Source organism: Onychostoma macrolepis, chromosome 07 (assembly GCF_012432095.1).
Source record: "Onychostoma macrolepis isolate SWU-2019 chromosome 07, ASM1243209v1, whole genome shotgun sequence".
In the NCBI taxonomy this organism is placed as follows: Eukaryota; Metazoa; Chordata; class Actinopteri; order Cypriniformes; family Cyprinidae; genus Onychostoma; species Onychostoma macrolepis.
The window spans coordinates 17,533,547-17,555,647 of NC_081161.1; the positions used below are offsets into that span (position 1 = coordinate 17,533,547).

Here is a 22,101-nt window from a genome sequence, read left to right on the forward strand (position 1 = left end):
AGTCGTCCTCCACGCCCTTAAACTCGCCCCTGTCCTCCGTTCCCTCACTGACTTGTTCTCTGTGCCTCTTTGAGAAGAAGGATGTGGAGTGGTTTGTGCATGTGGCATTTGGGGCTTCTGTTTTTGGGGTTAGGATGGGTGCATGGACAAAGCCAGACCAACTTCACAAGGTAAGTGCGTGAAGGTTTGTGTAGTTTTTGTATGTGCACTGGTCTGGCACATTTGTTTGTTTGTTTGTTTGTGTGTGTGTGTGTGTGTGTGTGTGTGTGTGTGTGTGTGTGTGTGTGTGAGTGTGTGTGTGTGCGTGCGAGAGAGAGTGAATGCATGCATTCAGCAGGAGATGTTAACATCCAAGCCTCCCATAAAGCAGCAGGATTGGAGCTGGAAATAATACAGTTTGAGGGAACATTGATTACAATGTTTCTCTGCAACCCTCAATTAGACAAGAAACACTTAATGTCCTGAAAAGTGTTGGTCAGATTTAATTATTGTATTTTTCAAGTCAACATCAGTTTGTTTTGTTGTTTTACTGTTAGCTGACCTCCTACACTGAAAAAGAACATGAAATGAAACATTTAGTAAGATTCTTATGTTTTTGTATGCCATTGTCAATCTTTGTTATACAGTCATACACAATTTTGCAAGATGTTCCATTTGCACGATGTAATGCAAATCTCTGCTTCAGTTTCTTCTAAAATGAAGTTATTTATTTACTGATCAGAAAAATGTATTTGCATCAGGGTGCTTGTTATTAATAACAAAATTGCTTTGTTGTTGTATATAGTGATTTATAGTGATTATATTTATTTTTAAATAGTTTAGTGGTCAGAGTGTGCAATTACTTGGCAACCACTGCATCAGAATGTCACTTATACTCTTACAGGGAAATGGTAAAATGAATTCCTTCGAATGTAATGTAAATCATTGGACAATTTTTTTTTTTTTAGTCGCACACAGTTCCTCACACAGTTATCATATGATATGATCTTATATAACACAAGTAATCTTAACATCGTGATTCAAGGCCATTTCAAGCACAGGCTTGTTTTACAGTATCAACAAAAATGTCCCAGTTGTCTTGTTGTATAATTTTTATTACTCTGTTGTTCAGCTCAGGTTGTACAATGTTTATGACATGCCACAAAAACCACCACATTTGGTTCTAGGACTTAATTATCATTTAATTCATGCATTATTGTGTAACCAGCCAATTAAAGCAGCACCTGTTTAATTAAGCGATAGCTTTGATCAGTGCTGAAAAACCAGCTTGTGTGTGACACGTCTGAATGCTGCTTTTGTGTCAGAGGGCTTGATGTGTTTTTTATGCATGGATTTGTTCAGTTCTTTGTTTTCTGATATTATGTAAATTTCATCGTTTGCTCTACTATTTCTGACTCTGAACGATGAAAATTGTGTGAGGGAGAAAGACAGTGTCGGCTCATGTGACTGACTAAACTCCAGGAAAACCTATAAAAAGCAATATCTAGAGCTCAGTGGTTCACTCTGTAACCTCACATCTGAGCGCGGCTGTTCAGTTGGCTGTGGTTTGTGTTTATTTCCTACTAATATGACAGAACTGGCAGTATTAAAGTATTGCAAGTACTATAAATGTGTGAACAGGATCCAAAAATAACCCACTGGACAAAGTAAATAAAGGATCAACACAGAGGATTTTAATAAGCACGTTTGTGACTGGTGCTATTTAAAATAGTTTAGGTGTTTGTTTACACATTCTTGTGTTCAAAAACTAAATTAAATGTATATGTGATTTATTGGAGTTTATTGGCATATTATTAATACTAACATTTTTTTTAAAAACTGCTCTTTTATGATGCTTTAAGAAATTCATACTTTTATTTAGCAAGGATTAAAATAATCAAAAGGGACAGTAAGATATTTAGAATATATAATAAACTTTTCTATTTAAAAAATGCTGTTCTTTTGAACTTTCTAGTCATCAAAGAATCCTGAAAAATATTTCAAATGTTTTTCTCAAAAATATTAAGTAGCACGACCTTTTTAAATACTGATAATAAGAAATATTACAATTATTACAATTAAAAATTCTGAAGGATCATGTGACACTAAAGACTAGAGAGTTGGTTGCTGAAAATTCATCTTTGCCATCACAAGAATATATTATATTTTATAATATTTAAATACAAAACAGTAACTTTAAATGGTTATTTCACAATAAGTTTCTGACCAAATAAATTCAGCTTTGGTGCAAAATACTTCAATCAATAAAGATGAATCTTACCAACCCCAAACTTTTGAAAGGTAGTGTAATTAATTCATTTGTATTATTAATTGAACTAATTATTATTATTGTAATTTAATCAATAGTGAAGACATCACTGCATTAAACATGAATCAAACATCTATCCTCATTTGTTCCTCCTCGATGCTCTCCAGGCCTGTATTCCTGTGTGGTGGTCATTTGACGACAGACTCCGGGTTTGTGGCTAGTGAGGGTTTCCCCTCTCACTACAAACCAAACTCCAGATGCACCTGGTACATCACAGTAAGTCCCAGTATCACCTTCAGATTCTTTTGCTTGCCTCTGCTACTGGCCTTACATTTCCATCACGTCTCCTCTCCCATCAGGTTCCAGAAGGTCATGTTGTGATGCTCCAGTTCAGGATCTTTGATCTTGAGGCGGATCCCACCTGCCGCTACGACTACGTGGATGTCTATAATGGACACTCGTACACAGTGCAGAAACTGGGCCGCTTCTGTGGGACGTTCCGACCCGGAGCCCTCATCTCCACCTCCAACACCATGATGCTGGAGATGGCGTCTGATGAAAGCACAGGAGGAAGAGGATTTCTGGTTTATTTCAGTGGGGGGAAACCACATGTCGATGGTGGGATGGCTTTTTACAGTTTCTTTGTTTTGTTTTTGCAAATATTTTCATGTCACAAAATGGTTAAAAGGAACAAATATTTTCTCTCAGATTTCTACAGGAATGTGCGTGGGATTCTTATTTATTATCATTATTTGGATCCAATCATAAGCGGAACAGTTAATTCCTCTAAAATGAACCAAATCAAATGAATTGTGAATCAAATATAATCAACAACAATAAATAAAATTAAATACAGTCATATGCTTTTGTCAGTCATAATCCTTCAGTAATCATTCTTCTAATATGCTGATTTCAAGAAAATGTTATTATTGATTATTAGTGTTGAAAACAGTTGTGCTGCTTAATATTTTGTGGAAACTACAATACATTTTTTCAGGATTTTTGAATGAATAGATTTGTTTGAAAAAGAAATCGTTAGTAAATTATAGGAAATAAAGAAATCTATAAATTATACGTCTTGACTTTTGAACAATTTAATGCATCCTTGTTGAATAAAAGTATTCATTTATTTTATTTTAACCAAAACCCACTTTTGAACAGTAGAGTGGTACTGTATTATTATTATTATTATTTACATAAATATCTGTTCCCTACAGAGAACCAGTTCTGTGGTGGCAGACTGACGAAGCCTCAAGGTTCATTGAAGACACCGAACTGGCCAGAATCCGATTACCCAGCAGGCATCAGCTGTTCTTGGCACATTTCTGTGGAGCCCAACATGGTCAGCCTGCAAAGATCAATTCGCAGCTCCTTCATTTGTCTACTCTTAATCTGTTAAGTCATTAGCAACCGTTAAGTCATCCGAGAACTAATTATATGGTTTACTAGAGACGTGCTGCTATGAGATTTTGTGCATGTGGATGAATTTGAACTCTAGTGTGCGTTTATGATGACAGCATAAGCAGTCTATGGGAGAACATATGAAAGACCTCATTCAGTGAAAGTGCATAAGGTTGGACATGGAAAGAGAGAGAGTGAGAGAGCGGCATGAAAAGTGCATGAAAGAGCCTTTATACTGGTTTCAGAAAATTAGCTTTTTACTTACATAACTACATATTAAAGTGTGTGTGTATCTGTACATGCCCAGGTGATTGAGGTTAAGTTTGAGAAGCTGGACTTGGAATTAGACACATACTGTCGTTATGACTACGTGGCCCTGTTCAACGGGGGCGAGACCGATGACTCTCGACGTATTGGCAAATTCTGCGGAGACATGGTTCCAGAGTGAGTACAAACACAATGCACCAGACATCATTCAAATCTATTAAGGAGTCCTTCAAACATTACTCTAAGGACAAGGGATTTTGTAGTTTATCTACACAGGAAAAGGATGTTGTTGATTTCTGCAAGGTCAGTCGTCCTAAGGGAAGCTTAGTGAAAGAATTTGCTTCCCAATTAGGAAATACTTTCTCTTTACACAGTTATCCGTATAAAAACATGACCTTTGTACTGTGGAAGGTCCATGGATTGCAGATAATGTTGGATATTAACTTTAAAGATGCACTCTGTAACATTTTCTTCTTAAAAAGATTTTAATCCCAAATTAATGTTGCACAAATAGCAACAGTTTCTTTTTACACTGTGTAAACAGCAATGAAAAAGTATTTTCTTTGTAGTAAGTGTAAATAGTGTTAGATGCAATTTATACTTACAGTAGGGTAGAGTGGAGGAAACTAATAGCACATTACCCCCAAAAATATTGCTTTTCCTGATGATGCATCCATGCCACTAGGTGTCAGTATAAGTCCAAGACCGTTGTCATAAGGGTTTCCTCAATAGCCAACTAGTTGATACTTACTGTAGGAATCCATGTGCAACTTGTTTCAGATTCACCTAATCCCACTTAGATCCCATTTACAACAGCCAAATATAAAAAAACCTTTAAGACTGTTGCTGTTATATAAATAATGTCCAATAGAGGGATGACGCATGCATGTAGGCCAACCCTTAGTTAGCATTACTCTGGTTACCTTGACAGAAAGCCAACAGGATTTTTCTATTAGCCTTTGGATTAATGCAGAAAATGAGCCCTGTGACTAAAAGGTTTATGGTTCTTACACATCAAGATAATCTTAATCACAAATGTACACAACTTATAAACCAGAAGGAAAAGAGCTATATAGTTAAGGGATAAACTGGTTGTACAACTTCAGCGTCACCACCACTTTAATATTTATTTGAAATCTACAAATTGGAAAGGTTGAGTTAGAGTAGTTTGCAAGAGCCTGAGCACATACAGGTGCATCTCAATAAATTAGAATGTTGTGGAAAAGTTCATTTATTTCAGTAATTCAACTCAAATTGTGAAACTCGTGTATTAAATAAATTCAATGCACACAGACTGAAGTAGTTTAAGTCTTTGGTTCTTTTAATTCTGATTATTTTGGCTCACATTTAACAAAAACCCACCAATTCATTATCTCAACAAATTATAATACTTCATAAGACCAATAAAAAAAAAAAAAAAAAAACATTTTTAGTGAATTGTTGGCCTTCTGGAAAGTATGCTCATTTACTGTATATGTACTCAATACTTGGTAGGGACTCCTTTTGCTTTAATTACTGCCTCAATTCGGCGTGGCATGGAGGTGATCAGTTTGTGGCACTGCTGAGGTGGTATGGAAGCCCAGGTTTCTTTGACAGTGGCCTTCAGCTCATCTGCATTTTTGGTCTCGTTACTCATTTTTCTCTTGACAATATCCCATAGATTCTCTATGGGGTTCAGGTCTGGTGAGTTTGCTGGCCAGTCAAGCACACCAACACCATGGTCATTTAACCAACTTTTGATGCTTTTGGCAGTGTGTTCCTCCAGACTCTAGGACCTTGGTTTCCAAATGAAATACAAAACTTGCTCTCATCTGAAAAGAGGACTTTGGGCCACTGGGCAACAGTCCAGTTCTTCTTCTCCTTAGCCCAGGTAAGATGCCTCTGACGTTGTCTGTGGTTCAGGAGTGGCTTAACAAGAGGAATACGACAACTGTAGCCAAATTCCTTGACACGTCTGTGTGCGGTGGCTCTTGATGCCTTGACCCCAGCCTCAGTCCATTCCTTGTGAAGTTCATCCAAATTCTTGAATCGATTTTGCTTGACAATCCTCATAAGGCTGTGGTTCTCTCGGTTGGTTGTGCATCTTTTTCTTCCACACTTTTTCCTTCCACTCAACTGTCTGTTAACATGCTTGGATACAGCACTCTGTGAACAGCCAGCTTCTTTGGCAATGAATGTTTGTGGCTTACCCTCCTTGTGAAGGGTGTCAATGATTGTCTTCTGGACAACTGTCAGATCAGCAGTCTTCCCCATGATTGTGTAGCCTAGTGAACCAAACTGAGAAACTATTTTGAAGGCTCAGGAAACCTTTGCAGGTGTTTTGAGTTGATTAGCTGATTGGCATGTCACCATATTCTAATTTGTTGAGATAGTGAATTGGTGGGTTTTTGTTAAATGTGAGCCAAAATCATCACAATTAAAAGAACCAAAGACTTAAACTACTTCAGTCTGTGTGCATTGAATTTATTTAATACACGAGTTTCACAATTTGAGTTGAATTACTGAAATAAATGAACTTTTCCACGACATTCTAATTTATTGAGATGCACCTGTATATAATAAGGCTTTAAAAGTGAACTAATAAGTAGAAGAGTTTACCTGCTCGCTGTGGTGGTATTTAATGTAACAGACAATCTCTGTAGTCCCAAGTGGTGTATTACTGATGTATTTTATGTCATAGAATAAAATGTGCCTAATCAATGCATATCACCGCACTCTCCCAGATTAATTAGGTGACAAGACCTAGATTTTTTCAAACATTACAAAGGTTGGTCTGTATTCATTAAGTCTTTTATTAGAATCAAGGCAGGAGATAAAATAGACAAACGTTTCGGCTCAGAGGCAGATAGCCGAAACGTTCGTCTGTTTCATCTCCTGCCTTGATTCTAATAAAAGACTTAATAAGCACAAACCAACCTTTGTAATGATAGAATAAAATGTGAACATATCTGACAAAATTTATTTCAGGGATTCACCAAACACCTATTCAAAAATGCTAACTCGTTTTCAGGGTTTAGAACTCATTCCTGCAGCACTCAGTAATTGTTATTTGCAATAGTTTTAGCAATGTAATAATGTTCTTTGTATTTCTTTGTATGTCAGTGCGGTTGTGACCAATGGAAATGAGCTGCTGGTGCACTTTGTATCAGACCTGAGTGTGACAGCTTCAGGATTTCTGGCTCACTACCAGAGTATTCCCCGCGGCTCCCGCACAGCCACGGCTACCCTGGACACAGTACACGGGGCAAGAGTCGGCACTTCACCTACCAAACCCACGACTCCACCAGCAAGACCTAAGCCTAAAATTAAGCCCACACCAAAAGCTCCCTCAAGACAACCTAAACCTGTACAACCCAGACCAACTCCTAAACAGAGATCAAAACCTGCACCCAAGCCCAAACCAGTCAGACCTACTCCCCCAACACGTTCCGGTGCAAGAATCACACCAAAACCTGCTGTAAAAGTACCAGCAAAACCTACAAAGAGGCCTACACTTAAACCCACAGTCAGACCTCAACCGAAACCAACAAGTACTACAGCAAAGCCAAAAGTAAAGCCTGGTGTCAAACCAACAGCAAAGCCAAAAACCAGTCGTATTTCTAAACCTGGGAACAAAACAACAACAAAAGCAGGTACAAATGGTTGTGTATGACCACTCAATATATAGCATTTCTCTGTGTGGGCTACAGTACATATTTATGATTTGATCTGTTTCTTCCAAGCCTCGGTAGCCAACCCACTGTGTTCCCTACCATGCAAGAGAATAGGCACTTTCATGACCCGCTTCTGCCCCAGTCATTTTGGTGAGCTGCTTCATTTATATCCCTTTCATCCTGCTATTTCTGTCTACTTCATTCTCCCCTAATTGCATGTCACAGACATGGACCCCAGGGGCTTTTTTATAGACTCGACAGTCATTTGAGGCCTTTAGTGCAGACAGCTGTTCGCACAGTAATGATGGATCTTAGAACAGTTATGTAATGGTCAAGACTCAAAACTATAATAATAATAATAATATGAAAAATAAATATTTTAATAATAATAATGGTATTATTATAATATGTATTATTAATTATTTGAATAATTACTACATTAATAATAGCATCAGCTAATAATAATAATAATATAGCTGTTGTTATTATTGTCATTACATATGAAATGTTTTTTTATTATAATTATAAATCATTGCATATTTAATGTTTCATTAATTTATTGCTTAACTAATATAATTATTTCTTAATAAGTTGTTTTATTATTATTATTACTTTTTTTATTGGAATCTGCACGCAATTGCAGATTGCACATCAGAAGCATGCAATCATCTGATTATCTTCCTTTATATCTCCCACAGTGTTGACCGGTAAAGTGACATCAATTACTCCAGGGTCTCAAGGAAGTGCTGAAGTCGAGGTGTCCATCATTAAGGTGTATAAGGCAGGTAGACTCCAGTTCAGAAAGAGAGGACCCACCACATCTGCCACACTGACAGCAACATGCATGAAGTGTCCTGCACTGCGTAAAGGTGAAACACACAAAACCAGTTCAACCACAAGCAATTGTGCATGACTTGTCTTCTGTTACTGTACAACATTTAAGAATATGTCACTGGTCCATATTTTCAATCATTTCACTGACCTTTTGTTTTGATTGCTTAATAATCATTGTGAATTTACTTCATAGGAGTGAACTATGTGCTGATGGGCCAGGTGAATGACGGAGGCCTTGGCATTCTGAAACCATCCAGCTTTGCTCTTCAGCACAAGTCAGTGCATGACAAAGCACTGGCCAACCTCGCAAAGAAAACATGTTGACCTCACAACCACCCTGACCAATCACAGGCCGAATACCACCCAGTCTGGTCTACTTTAATCAGGCAGAGAAAGGTCAAGTCAAATAAACTAAATCCTCAATTATGAATTGTATCTTTTTATATAACTAGAGGGACAGTATTTAAGTAAATATTCTAACGTTAAGAGAACAGAAGATTCCGAAATCTGTGGTATGTAATGCATCACACCAGAACCTTTCAGCCATATTCAGGGTATAAAGTACAGGGTGATTTACCATTTTATGTTTATTGTGTTTGTATTATTAGGTTATATTAGGTCTGTTTAATGTATTATGCAAACATTTTGATATGGCACAATATATTCATTAAAAATGATAAAGCTCCTTTAATTAAAGATGGATGACATGTGAAATATGAATTTATCAACCTTCATCTTTTAATCAGAAATCAAAATTAAATTACTTTAACTACACATAACCTTGAGCGTATATTTGCATAATAATACTAAACCATAACTGTTCATCATATCTACATTACCATTCAAAAGTTTGGGGTTATTAATATGTTAATGTTTCTGAAAGAAGCCTCTTATGCTCACCAAGGCTGCATTTATTTGATCAAAAAAGACAGTAAAACCAGTAAAATTGTGAAATATTACCATTTAACAGAACTAGGCCTATTTTCTATTTTAATATATTTAGAATATTTATTGAGTAATTTATTCCTGCAATTGCAAAGCTATACTCCAGTCTTATACGCTGATTGGTCCTCAAGAAGCATTTCTTCTCAATATCAGTGTTAAAAGAGTTGTGCGGAATTTGTAAAAACCATGATGTAGGATTCTTTGATGAATAGAAAGTTTAAAAATAATGTCACTTTTGATCAATTTAATGCATCCTTGCTGAATAAAAGTATTCATTTCTAATAAAAATAAATAAGATCTTACTGAACCATAACTTTGGAACGCAAATGTTAATTTATTACACTACCACTGACTAACACTCTCTGTAAAAACAATCATGTCATGACATGTATGTTTTGACAACAAGGTGGAAAGAGCCACAGAGGATTTCCTCCTTGAACTAAGTGTTCCAGGCCAATAGAAAACAAACAGCTATATGTCTCCATCAAGTGGACACATGTAGAAGGAGGTGCTGTGTTTAGTGTCTGCAGCGTGCTGGAAAAGAGCCAAAAAAATAAATAAAAGAGCCAATGTAAAATGTATCCATTAGTTAATTTCCCTACAATTCATTTCAGGTGTCTGACCCACACTATTATCTATCTGAAGATCTGAGGTCATTGCTGCATATCCAGCATATATTTATGTGTTTTATGCTTTGTGTTTCACTTTGTGAATCATGAAGATGGCCATAAGACAGACAGACATAGGTAGAGCGGGGGCAGGCTGTTTTGTGGCACAAGAGTCACAGCTGCTCCTGTTACTCAGCATTAGTCAATCACTCACACACACACACGCACACAAATACACACGGATATGTAAACGCAAATATAGGCAAATTTACACCTGCAGACGTGGAAATGTGAACATAACATCCTTCTCTCAAAGGATTTCTCAGCTTAACATTTAACTCAAAGCGCTTATCTGGTCCCTCTTTATATTAGGTGCCCTTAAATACTATGTACTTACATTTAAATAAATAATTTGATACAATACACTTATTGTGTACATACATGATTTTACAATGTACTTATATTTAAAAAATACCTGCATGTAATTACATCTGCAATTAATTTATGTAATTACATTTATAATTACACCTCAATAGCAGCAAGTGTTTTTTTGTTTTTTACTTCTTTTGATGTAAGTACATAGTATTTAGGGTCACCTAATATAAAGTGGGACCGCTTATCTTAGTGATTTCAACATGTATCTTGTACACATAAAATAAAATCACACACTTTTTCTTTTACAAAGAAACAGACAGACCTGATTTACCATTTAAATTTATTCATCTTTTGATACAGATTGAAATAGAAGCAGTACAATAACTCTAATATATTAATATGCACTAAACTGATAAGTATTCTAGTTTTATGTTCAAGCCTTTATCTTATTAAATAAGATATATTAGCATGATTTACTCAAGTAAACCATAACTATAAACTCACACTACAGCAGTTGGCATACAGCATAGTTTTCAGTGCATTAAGACTATAATCTGTCTTCTCCCCTGAGAACTACAACTGTTCTAGACAAACTGTTCTAGAACTAGATATTTCTAATCAAGCTGACTTAAACACAGTTTTTAAATATTCATATTTTGGTGTTTTCTCCAGAGCGAACATATTTGATACAGGTTTAGTCTCTTGTACATTTGATCTGTAGAATATATCTTATTACAGGTTTGAAGTGTTAGCATAAGGTGAGCAATATGACCGCACAAAGTTGCCAGACCTGCACAATGGCAAACAAAAGTCGCAAGCAGCCCAACAATGCTCTGTCAAAATTGCTGAAACCTTCCGGATCTAAAAAGTTGTCCAACTTTGTAGACAACCCAGTTCAATCTATTCAAGCAGGATAATATGTACATTGGGTCCCTGTCAAGCTCAAAAACATTAAGTCATTTATGTGCAAATCATATATTCTATCTAGACTTTAATATTACGCTTGTGCAACACAGTGCAATGTAACAAATTCTTTATCTCATTATAGGATACAAACAGTATTAAGTATGAGGCTTTATAAACTCAAGTTATTAATGAATAATGAATGAATCCCTGTGAATGATGAAATACATTAAAAACTGAAAAAAAAGCTATAATATGTCCTCACACCTATTGCAACTCTTCGGCCTGCCTGACTTTGAAATTGGAGGACAGAACAACAGAGACATAACATCTTTTTTGACAGTTACAACATCTGATTCAATGACTTCAAGTTGTCATTCACAGCAACAAAAAGACATGTTCACACAGAAATTCACAAATATTGTTAAACCACACCAAACTCTCAGACTAAATAACCTGTATGTTTTGTCAACAGGTGTTTCACTAACACACTCTCTTATAAGAGCACCACTTACTCAAAAACGTATCTGACTGGATGAAAGAAAATTCAACTATCCAGTAGAAAGACCAGTGACAACTCATGGCTGTAAACAGTACAATAAAGCTGAATACAGCCCACTAGTAGCACTTTCTAGACCGGCACCTGAAGGAAGTTTTTAATAACTATGATTTACCACAGACATTTTTGTGTAGCCCATGACTACAGTTAACCTGTGTCTTCAAAACTGGCCTTTACAGTAAAAACAGTACTTGCTGATATGTTTCTCAACAATGATATGGCTTTGTTTTTCTCCTTTCAGTCTTACCACCAAGGCCTTCAACCAAATGTCAAGTCATAGAGAAGCATATACAATCAATAGCAATGCATAGTTACAGTAGATTATGATATAGCCTTTCAACTGAAATCTACAGTTACTACCTATGCTGCCACACACCTTAATTAAGATCTATAATTGAAAGTAATGATAGTATAAAGTGAAATATATGGTTCATTAAAAACTGAAGGGTGTAGTTTAGCACTACAGTGATGTAAACTCCACCCCTCTCATTTCCCTTTGCTTCAAACACTTTGGCTGAAGCTATTTGTGTTTGTGTGCACTTCCTGTTTAAAGGGTTTGCTAAAAAAGAGGGAGGAAATGTGAGTGGGCGGATGAGAGAAAAAGCCAGACATCGATAGATAGATAGACTGAGAATGCGTCATTTTAAACCCCTCTTGAGAGAAAGCTTTCTGGAAGTTCAACAGTACAGCCCCTGGGGAGCAAATGTGGCAGAGTCAGCTTGCTGATTACAGGGCAACAAGGACTTTGACCGCCTGACAGCAAAAACAGCCTCCCTCCAAAGTCCTTACAATGAAACCTGCTAAAACATTCACAATTTTTGTCAAATAATGCCTACTGACTGAGCACTTTTTTTGGTGGCCATTTCAAACTTCAGTCAGTCCACCCGAAAATGAAAATTATGTCATCATTTTACTCACCCTCATTTCATTGGAACACAAAAGGCTTAAAGTTTGATCTCGACTTGGAATATACCAGTGTAATCATATGGATTCATTTCATGTTACCTTTATGTCCTTCTCAGAGCTTGAAAGACCCAGGTCCCATTCATAACAATTCAAATATCTTGTGCTTTGCAAAAGAAAGAAAGCCATATGAGTTTTGAGACAACATGAGGATCAGTAAATAATGACAATTACCATTTTTGGGTGACCGATCTCAGTGTTCATACTGCAGAAATCATTAAAACATTGCTCAAAAAAATCAAAATCCAAGATAATAACTTTAAACCTGATCAGCATACAGTGTCTCCTAATGTCCCTTTAGCTTTTTTTGCTCTGGTGCGTAGATCTGATACGCCTGCCAACCAAAACAGGCTATAATGCACGCTATGCACCCCTGCAGGAGCAACATGACCCCATAGGTGGACCAGAGTGTTGGTCCAGCGAGCCTAGGTGGCATTGCAGGTGACAGTACCAAAGTTGAGTTGAGAAGCAGGGCCTGCATCTCCACTTTGATCATTTGCAGCTCATCCAGGATCGACAGGAAGGTGCAGCAATGGAACCACTGATGGCTGTGACCCCAGATATCAAAGTTCCCAGGAGAAAAACGTTCTGGGATCTTACTGATATTGAAGAGGGCAGATACCACCAGCCAAAAGCAATGGCGATAGAAGAAGGCAGCCATGGTGGAGAACAGATGAGGGGAGGATGACAGCCAGCTTGCAGAGAGACGGTAGAAGACAGGAGTGGAGGAGATGAAAAACGGAAGGAGGAAGACAAGGGTGCGGACAGCATAGCGGTACTTCCGCCAGCACTGTCTGGTGTTACAGCAGGTGATGACACAAATGATAGCGACCAGACAGGAGGATGGGATGTAGAGGCTATCAAAGAACAGCTGGAACTGAGTGGGAGAAGATGCAGAGGGCCAAGCCTCTTCATCAGCGTTTAGGCTCTTCCTTTGGGTAGAGTTTGGTCCACCGAATCCAATCTCTGGTATTCCTGCTTGAGGATGGATGTAGTAGTAATATGCCAGTGAGGAACCCACTGTATATGCACTAATAGTCCCATAGTCCACAAAGAAACAGATTTCACGAATGATGAGTGACATGGAGTTGAGAAGATGAGCCAGACTGCTGGCTAGCAGCAGGTACAACACCCCCAGGAAGTAGTTCCAGAAAGGGTAGAAAAAAGGATTGCTAGGTTCCGGCGCTCCTTCCCACATGAAAACCTCCAGAAAGTGAAAGGCGAACACAAAAATGGGGAGGAAGTGTGTCCAGAAGTTTCCGGTCTCATTGGTGGGACGAAAAGCAGAGACTAGGCACTGCCGTAGGCTGTAGTTGGGGAAACGATAACCAGACAGAATGAAGTTCTCAGTCACTCTCGGTGGAACGTCAGTGTGACGTAGTAATGGAACGGACAACATGATTTGACCGAAAGACGAATTCACTGATTAACAAAAAAAACTATCTCCTGAGCTTAGAGTCATTGTTGAATTAGATTTATTAAACTAATAACATACATAGCTAGCACTACGCTGTTGAAGGTAGTCATTAAATAACTAGTATTGCTTACAGAACGCTCGGCTGTCAAACTGTATGACATTACAGAGGTAAAACTGTCATTTTAATAATCCTTTAGAAGCATTTATGGAGTTCGTGTGCAGATTTTAGCGGGCAAAGGCAAATCCCATGGCTCAATACAAATCCCAACAGCATGTGCTGAAAAGACTGAGGTTTTAGGAGAAATAAATAATCCTGCTGTTGCAAGTGCAAAGGTCAATGGCTCCAGGGTCCATTTTTTCCGTTAGCTCAAGTCTTCAAAGTTATCGGCGCAGTAGATTCGTTTTAAAACTATGAACAATTAAAAAAACCATCGCCAAGGATGCTTCACTACCACTGTTGAAGTCTTCCAAGTGAGCGATCCGGCCCTGACGTTCATGTCACCTGAGGTCCACACAACTTCGGTCACACATATGAGCAAACAGTGAGCTTGTTTTTCAGTGCTGAAGGCTCACTGCGGCTGCATCTCTCCTGCATTAAAGCTTTTGAAAGTAGGTCATGTGGGACACCGTCGGGCACCGGCCGGTCTCTGAAAACGAGCGTCACCCCTCAGTGTATTATTCATGCTTCGCCGTGCATAATTCATCGGCCAGATTATCGCGTGCTGTCTCGTATGTAGATGCACTTCTGTAGATTAGTAGACGATCTCGAAAACAGTCGTTTCATGCAGTCTCACGGCGGTGTTTTACCTCAGAACGGGAACAGAGAACATTTCTCACGATTCCGCTGTCTGTGTGGCGGCTAATTCCTCTATTTTCGCCCATGTTAAATGCAGTTGTGCTGGTTTAAGCGTCTCTTCGCTCGACGTTTCGCATTGCGGTGCCGTGTGATCTGGCACGAGCTCTTTTCCAGGAAGATTTTTTCGTTTCTGCTCGACAGCACTTCTAAATAAACAGTCAACCGGCGTGTAGTCCCTTTATCATTAGATTGCCCTTGACTTCTTGCACAAATGCCGGCTGTGAGGTGCTGTAGGGCTGTCTGTCTCTCTCTTGTCCGGCCGTTACTCAATCAGGATAAAAGCGTCCGTGTTGCCAGCTCCGGCAAAGCAGCGCAGCACTCTGATGTGTGTGTTTGTAGTCACACGAGCTGTAGTTTCTTTTGAAGTGTTCAACAAATTCTCCGTCAGCAGCAGCAGTGTCTCTCTTTATCGGTCTCTCCCTCTCACACAGACACTTATGTATCTGTATCTTTCTCCCCCACGCCCTAAGCAAAACACTTGCCGAAGGCTACGGTATTTACAGACTAGCTTCTGACATGAGTCTTGACTGATTTCAATATAATGTTACAGGCCTTATTTTACTGCACAGTTAATATACTTTACAGTATGTCAAATGACAGATTTGTATTTTAGGGAAAGCATTTGTCCGTTTTAAACTTTAATAATTTGTACTAGTTGTGTAAGCTGTTTTTAACAGCTAGCTAACAAGCCACAGACAAAAGGTTATGTTACACTTAAACTACTTGTATAACTATGATACATTGTAGATGTAAATTGATATACAGTCATGGCCAAAAAATATCGGCACCCTTGGTAAATATGATCAAAGGCGGCTGTGAAAATTAATCTGCGTTGTTGATCCTTTTGATCTTTTATTAAAAATAATTTAAAAAAATTTTGTAAAAAAAAAAAAATCACAAAAATCTAACCTTTCATTGGATAATATGAATTTAAAATGGGGGGAAATATCATTATGAAATAAATGTTTTTCTCAAATACATGTTGGACGCAATTATTGGCGCCCCTAGAAATTCTTATGAGTAAAATATCTCTGAAGTATATTCCCATTCATATTCACAATTTTGAGCACTCCAGTGTGATTATGAACATGAAATTATCCAGCCATGGCTTCCTGTTTCACCGAAATATAAATAGGAGGGAAAACAAAGCCCAAATTCCCTTAATCATCCATCACAATGAGAAAAACCAAAGAATATATTTCTGATGTGCAGCAAAAAAATAACTGAGCTTCACAAATTAGTGAAGTGGCTTTAAGAAAATAAGTAGAGCAGTGAAAATTCCCATTTCCACCATGAGGGCAATAATTAAGAATTTCCAATCAACATAAAAATGTTATGAAACTGCCTGGAAGAGGACGTGTGTCTATATCGTCCTAATGCACGGTGAGGAGGAGAGTTTGAGTGGCTAAAGACTCTGGGGTCAGAAAACCTTTAAAAAAAAATAAATAAATTGTCAAACAGCACCTACATCACCACATGTTGTCTGGGAGGGTTTCAAGAAAAATTATCCTTGCTCCTCCAAAAACAAACTCCAGCATATTCAGTTGTCAGACACGACTGGAACTTCATATAGCACTGGCTTCTATGGTCAGATGAAACTAAAAAATGAGATTTTTAGCAGCAAACACTCAACATGGGTTTGGTGAACACAGGGATAAAAAGTACCCCATGTGTACAATGAAATATACCGCTGTAGTTTTGATGTTGTGTGCCTATATTTCTGCTGGAGGTCCTGGACATCTTGTTTAGACACATGGCATCATGGATTCTATCAAATACCATTTTTAAATTTAGAGCTGTTAAACTGGCAAATGGAGGTTTCAAAAAGTATTGAATAAAAGGGTGCCGTTAATTATGGCCAATGTGTATTAGAGAAAACATTTATTTCATAATGATATTTCCCCCCATTTTAAATTCTTATTATCCAATGAAAGGTTAGATTTTTGTGAATTTTTTAAATAAAAGATCAAAGGGATTAACAATGCAGATTAATTTTCATAGCCGTCTTTGATCAAGGTTGCCAATATTTTTGGCCATGACTGTACATCTAAGTAAGCTACTATAGAAAAACTATATTGCTATAGCTTTGTATGTTTTAAAAGTGGCTCAGATCTCAAACGAAAACTTGTGCAGATTTTTGTTTACACATGACATGAGCAACAATATCAGTTATGTCACATCTGAGTAAAAAAAAATCTGAAGATTTGTTACAGTGTAAACGCAGCCTTATTTACACAATACAGTGCTAGCTGAAGTTCCTCGCTCTATATCCTGTACTGTGGTGGTATATTTATATATTGTACTTATAAAGAGCATTTGTAAAACCACCTTGCGTGGTTTAAAATGAGCAACGCTACCACCTCTCTTATATAATCATAGACAGGACAGTAGGAGTACAGACAGGAAATGTTGGAAAAGGAGAGGGGGGGAACAGGAAAGGAGCTCGTGTCAGAACTCAAACACATGTTTTCAGCTCTTTTTGTAGTTTACTAGCAATAAAACACAATTTGAATCACCCATACATACCCATTTATTATTTCTAGGTCGTCTTAATTCTTCATAAATGACACCATAACATTTCATGAAACCGCTCTATCACAGCACAGACTGTTAACCTGTTAGCTTTTCTGTTACAGCCATGACAGGTGGCCCTATGGTGGGCAGTGAGTTGTAAGAATAGTGCTATCATTAGAGAATATTGATTTTTTACACAGGCCAGCTGTTGGGCCAGCTGGCAGAATGGACAGCAAATGTCTGATTGTGCTGATTTTGGATTATTTCTAAAGCATGTTGTGATGATGGGACAGTATTGGTTATTTGTCAGTGGTCACTTACAGTATAATTAATCATCCTTTCATATCAAAAATTTTTTTTTTTGGAAAAGTAGCAGCAGTAGTATTTATTTATTTTTTTTAAAAAGAAAAACTTCTATATTTTAAGCCTCTTTCATGTGCTTGGGTACCTCTGAAGATCATATTTTATTTAGACATTTTAATAAAATATTTAACATGATTTTCTGTCATTTAAGTGTGTATAGATCATCGAGCTTTATACTCTGTGTGGGCATACCGTAGTTCTCACATAAAGTTTTTAATACTGTGATACATAGCATGCAGAATACTGCCATTTTAGGGGCAATATTATAAAAATGCAGTTTATATTGATACGTTTATGCGTATATATGCATGTGTGAACCCACATGTATATGTACTCATTAGGGGGTGGGCTTTGCTGTGTGGCAGCTGCTCGATGATTGACTGGCTGCTGTGTAATTGGTGACCACCTGCCTGAGGATTAGCCAGGCAAGTCCTTTGTGGGTATTGAAGTATACTAGTTTATAGATTAGATGGAAGATGAATTCAGTGCCTGCAGAGGTGAAATAGGAGTAGGTGCAGCAATGAAAATCAGATGTGTCGCCATAGCTATTAGATAAAAACCACAGACTTCACCCTTCAGCAGAGTACATGCCTCGCATACAGTACAGAACAAACCAAAACTAAGATTAAATTTGAGGCCCCCAGTGCGTTAATACCTCAAGTTGAGACTGGTTCTCATCTGCAAGACTCAAGTTGTCAGGCATTTGAAGGCATGTTTTAGACACTAAACACCTAAGCATTTGAATATTACAGATTCATCCATTTGCGGTTACATCTGTGGAAGTATGTCAAAACAATTAATGCTAAAGTGATGCTTTATACGATAAATCCTGTATCAGTGTTACTAATGACTAAACAGGAAGTGAATTGTTCCCTCAGATCTTGAGAAGACATTGGAAAGGGTTAATCTGCAAATAGGATAAGAGGATAAGAACTGCCCCCTATGGCAGTTCGCAGAATTGCATTGCTCTTATGATAAAGGCAAACGCATTGTTACATAAATACAGTGCTAAGACCTAAGATAAACACGGATGGTCAAATGCACTTGGATTTCAGAAGAGGAAGAACAGATGTGTATGTGTGTCACCTGATGCCTGGAGGGCGCTGATCCACGTGACGTGCGAGGGCTCGTCGGTCTGAATCCTGCAGAGGTACATGACCATACACAGATTTTGAATAGTCTTTACAACATGCTTTGTGAGTGATGCATTGTGGTTTTTCGTCCCATTCAAAAAGATCATGGTCCACACACAAATAAGTTCTTTCTTTCAATTTGAAACTAGACAAAACATTAAAAGCTGCTGAACTGAAAACACACTCTGACATCCCACATCCGGACACATACAGTACTCACCAATCATCAGGTCTGGTTCTGGACCCCGGTGTAAAAACAGGGCTCAAAAATAAGGTTTCTTTTTTTCCTGCTGGCACTATAGCGAAGATTTTCATTGGCTCTGCCAAATGTTTCCAGGTTCAAATAAAATAAATATTTTTAGCTGAATTAATGTTAACCTGGTTTTAAAGTTATAATGCAATTCAGACAGTATTTACTATAATATAGTGTGCCAAAATAGTTTTATCTTATTCTAAACAATGGTTTTTCAAGACCATCACAAGTTATGCTTGCAGTTTTGACAAAACTACTGTATTTAAGTCAAGTAGTAATTATTCAACTGAATATTTACGTTTGTAAGACAAAAAACACACAGCTAGATCATCATTGAACATAAGATGTAACAAAACAGCACTGACCTTACAGGGACAAAAGTTCAAAGGTCACCTCACCTGAGGGAGAATGATGGATATCTATTAGAAAGATAATAGTGTAAACAGGAACTTAAATTTTAAAGTCATCCTTTGTTTTAAAGGCCAGATAACACAATATACAAAGCAGGGAAATGATGAAATGAGATGTCAAAGTGTTTTGTAATCACCTGTTTTAACATGCTGCTCCTGAGCAATTCACAGTTTCCATCCCTTCACCCTTCAGCAGTCACCCAAATATGGACTATAGCTGGCAGCATGCAATAAGGAGCACTTGGCACTTACTATACCTCCTCACTGCTGTTATAAGTTCATTAAAGCATTCCTTCTACTACAGTTCAAGTGTACATAATATCCATGAATAGAACAACACAGACCAGGGAATAAATCTCCTCTGACCTAACACCCTACTTCAGCTTCAACTGTTCCTTCACTTCCTGTTTCCTGCAGACATCATGTCCATTTTGTTAGCACCCTGTGTACTTTCTCAAACCTTCCCTGGATACTGTGTGTGTGTGTGTGTGTGCGTTTTGTGAAAAGTCAGGACATAGATTTGTATAATGACAAAGGTATGACATAGGTATTACAAGGTAAAGGTGACATCTCAGGACATTGACCCATGTCCCCACTTTTCAAAACGTTTATAAATCACTCAGAATGAGGTTTTTTGGGGGAAAGTTGACATGCACAGTCTCCTGTAAGGGGTAGGTTTAGGTGTAGGGCAATAGCACATACAGTAAGTACAGTATAAAAACCATTACGCCTATGGGATGTCCCCACTTTTCACAAAAACGAACATGTGTGTGTGTGTGTGTGGCTGACAGCAGCTACAATAAATACAAAGCTATTCTTAGTAACTAGTGAAATATCTAGCTGACAATGTTGTCATCCTGCAGGCTATGATTATAATTGAATAGATGTGAACATGCTTTCTTTTATTTAATTACCTAAAATTAGTGAAACAAGCAGTTCTGCAATGATACATGACACAGCCTTTTCCACTACTATCAACAAGTAATTTACAGAGCAATCTTGATAAAGCACTCAGCTTTTACAGAGCAAATAGTGCAAATGAGATGTACTCATACATAAAAGCACTTTACTGCTCCCTGATGGCCATCATCCATCAGACAGAACATACAAATGCATTTACTAAAGACATCCACCATGTTTCTCAAACACACACACATTTTTTAGCTCTCTCATAGGACAATCCATTAACTGCCATTGATTTTTATACTAAGCTAATGATATTTTCTGTCATGTAAACCTATAGCAATCACACATTTTTCTTTATCATTTATTTATATCATTTTCATTAGGACATTATTTAATATGCTTTGGCTATAGTCTCATAGAGTCTCCAAAAGAAAGAACAGAAAATGACCTGTAGCTCATTACATCTCATGTTTAATTCATGACCCATTATGGGCTATTAAATATAATGGAATAGATTCTACAGTCCCCTAGCATTACTGTAAAGGTTATTATGTTGTCGTACAGTTTTTGGTTGTTGCTACATTGGTTGAAGGTGTTATATTTGGTTGATTCTTACATTTAATTGCTTAAGGAGAAGTGAAGCCGAGAAGGTCGTGGCATGTGACAGTAAAACTAAAAGATTCAGCTAAAAAACACACCACGTCAATGCATTTAATTCAGTATTTATGTGTGTCAGTGGTTTTCAACCAGGGAGCTGGGGTCCTCAGCAAAACACCAAGAGGACATTAAGATCACTTCAGCATTTAAAATAAGACAAAACAAGCATTTAACTGGTTCCCAGTCTTGGAGCAGGATGTAAGAGGTGAACATAATTTTAAAAGTATAATCTAGAAAAGTCATATTAAGTAATAAAATCTTAAAATGCAACTCCCATTCTTATATTTTTTTAAAAAGAGTATATATATATTTTTTTTAATCATGTCAAGATCCAAACTATTTTGTTGGGTAGAAAGTGCAAGTAAATCCTTATCCTGACCTATTCAATCATTGTGCACTATATAACATTATGTTTGGGATTTTGCTTTTGACAGAGGCTTGTTTTGGCTTATGCAGTCATTTAAGCTTTTTCAGTCTTTAATAATACAGTATATCTCTCTCCCTTGTTTTTCTGTGTTGCATTTTGTGGGTCAGAACATGCTAAATATGTAAGGACATAGATCACTGGTCTTCTGAGAGTTTTGTTTGGTTGTTGTGGTTTCTCTCTCTCTGAGGGATACCACCACTGCAGAAATCTCAGCATGCTTTTGAATTGTTACAACCCCCACCATCTCCCCCGGCTGAGACCAATCTATATCAAAACCTAAAGAAACATGAGAAAATCAATAAGTATGTCTGGATATGACCACTGGTTAGCAGACTTGTAACAGCTACAATAAGTTTGTGCGTGTTACCAAGTAATTATTTAGATTTAAAACTAAAAATACAGATACAAA

General features: G+C 37.4%; 2 protein-coding genes across 2 annotated transcripts; one reads left to right on the top strand and one right to left on the bottom strand.

Moving 5' to 3' along the window:
• The first annotated feature begins 16 nt into the window (after nucleotides 1-16).
• Nucleotides 17-10,334, top strand: pcolceb (procollagen C-endopeptidase enhancer b). The gene is made up of 9 exons (XM_058782111.1): nucleotides 17-170; nucleotides 2,416-2,524; nucleotides 2,608-2,866; nucleotides 3,466-3,590; nucleotides 3,957-4,093; nucleotides 7,019-7,548; nucleotides 7,639-7,719; nucleotides 8,268-8,438; nucleotides 8,597-10,334. Exons 1-9 carry the CDS (start codon nucleotides 82-84, stop codon nucleotides 8,725-8,727), a joined length of 1,632 nt encoding a protein of 543 aa, XP_058638094.1. The 5' UTR covers nucleotides 17-81; the 3' UTR covers nucleotides 8,728-10,334.
• A 320-nt stretch (nucleotides 10,335-10,654) lies between these two features.
• On the bottom strand, nucleotides 10,655-15,750 carry paqr9 (progestin and adipoQ receptor family member 9). Its single transcript, XM_058780421.1, has one exon. The coding sequence runs from the start codon at nucleotides 14,153-14,155 to the stop codon at nucleotides 13,043-13,045; it is 1,113 nt and encodes a 370-aa protein (XP_058636404.1). The 5' UTR covers nucleotides 14,156-15,750; the 3' UTR covers nucleotides 10,655-13,042.
• Between the last annotated feature and the right edge of the window lie 6,351 nt (nucleotides 15,751-22,101).

Coding starts and splice junctions, on each gene's coding strand:
- paqr9 (XM_058780421.1), bottom strand. CDS start 14,155: ATGTTGTCCGTTCCATTACTACGTCACACTGACGTTCCACCGAGAGTG.
- pcolceb (XM_058782111.1), top strand. CDS start 82: ATGTGGAGTGGTTTGTGCATGTGGCATTTGGGGCTTCTGTTTTTGGGG. Junction 2,525..2,607: donor GATGCACCTGGTACATCACA/GTAAGTCCCAGT, acceptor CTCTCCCATCAG/GTTCCAGAAGGTCATGTTGT. Junction 3,591..3,956: donor TTTCTGTGGAGCCCAACATG/GTCAGCCTGCAA, acceptor GTACATGCCCAG/GTGATTGAGGTTAAGTTTGA.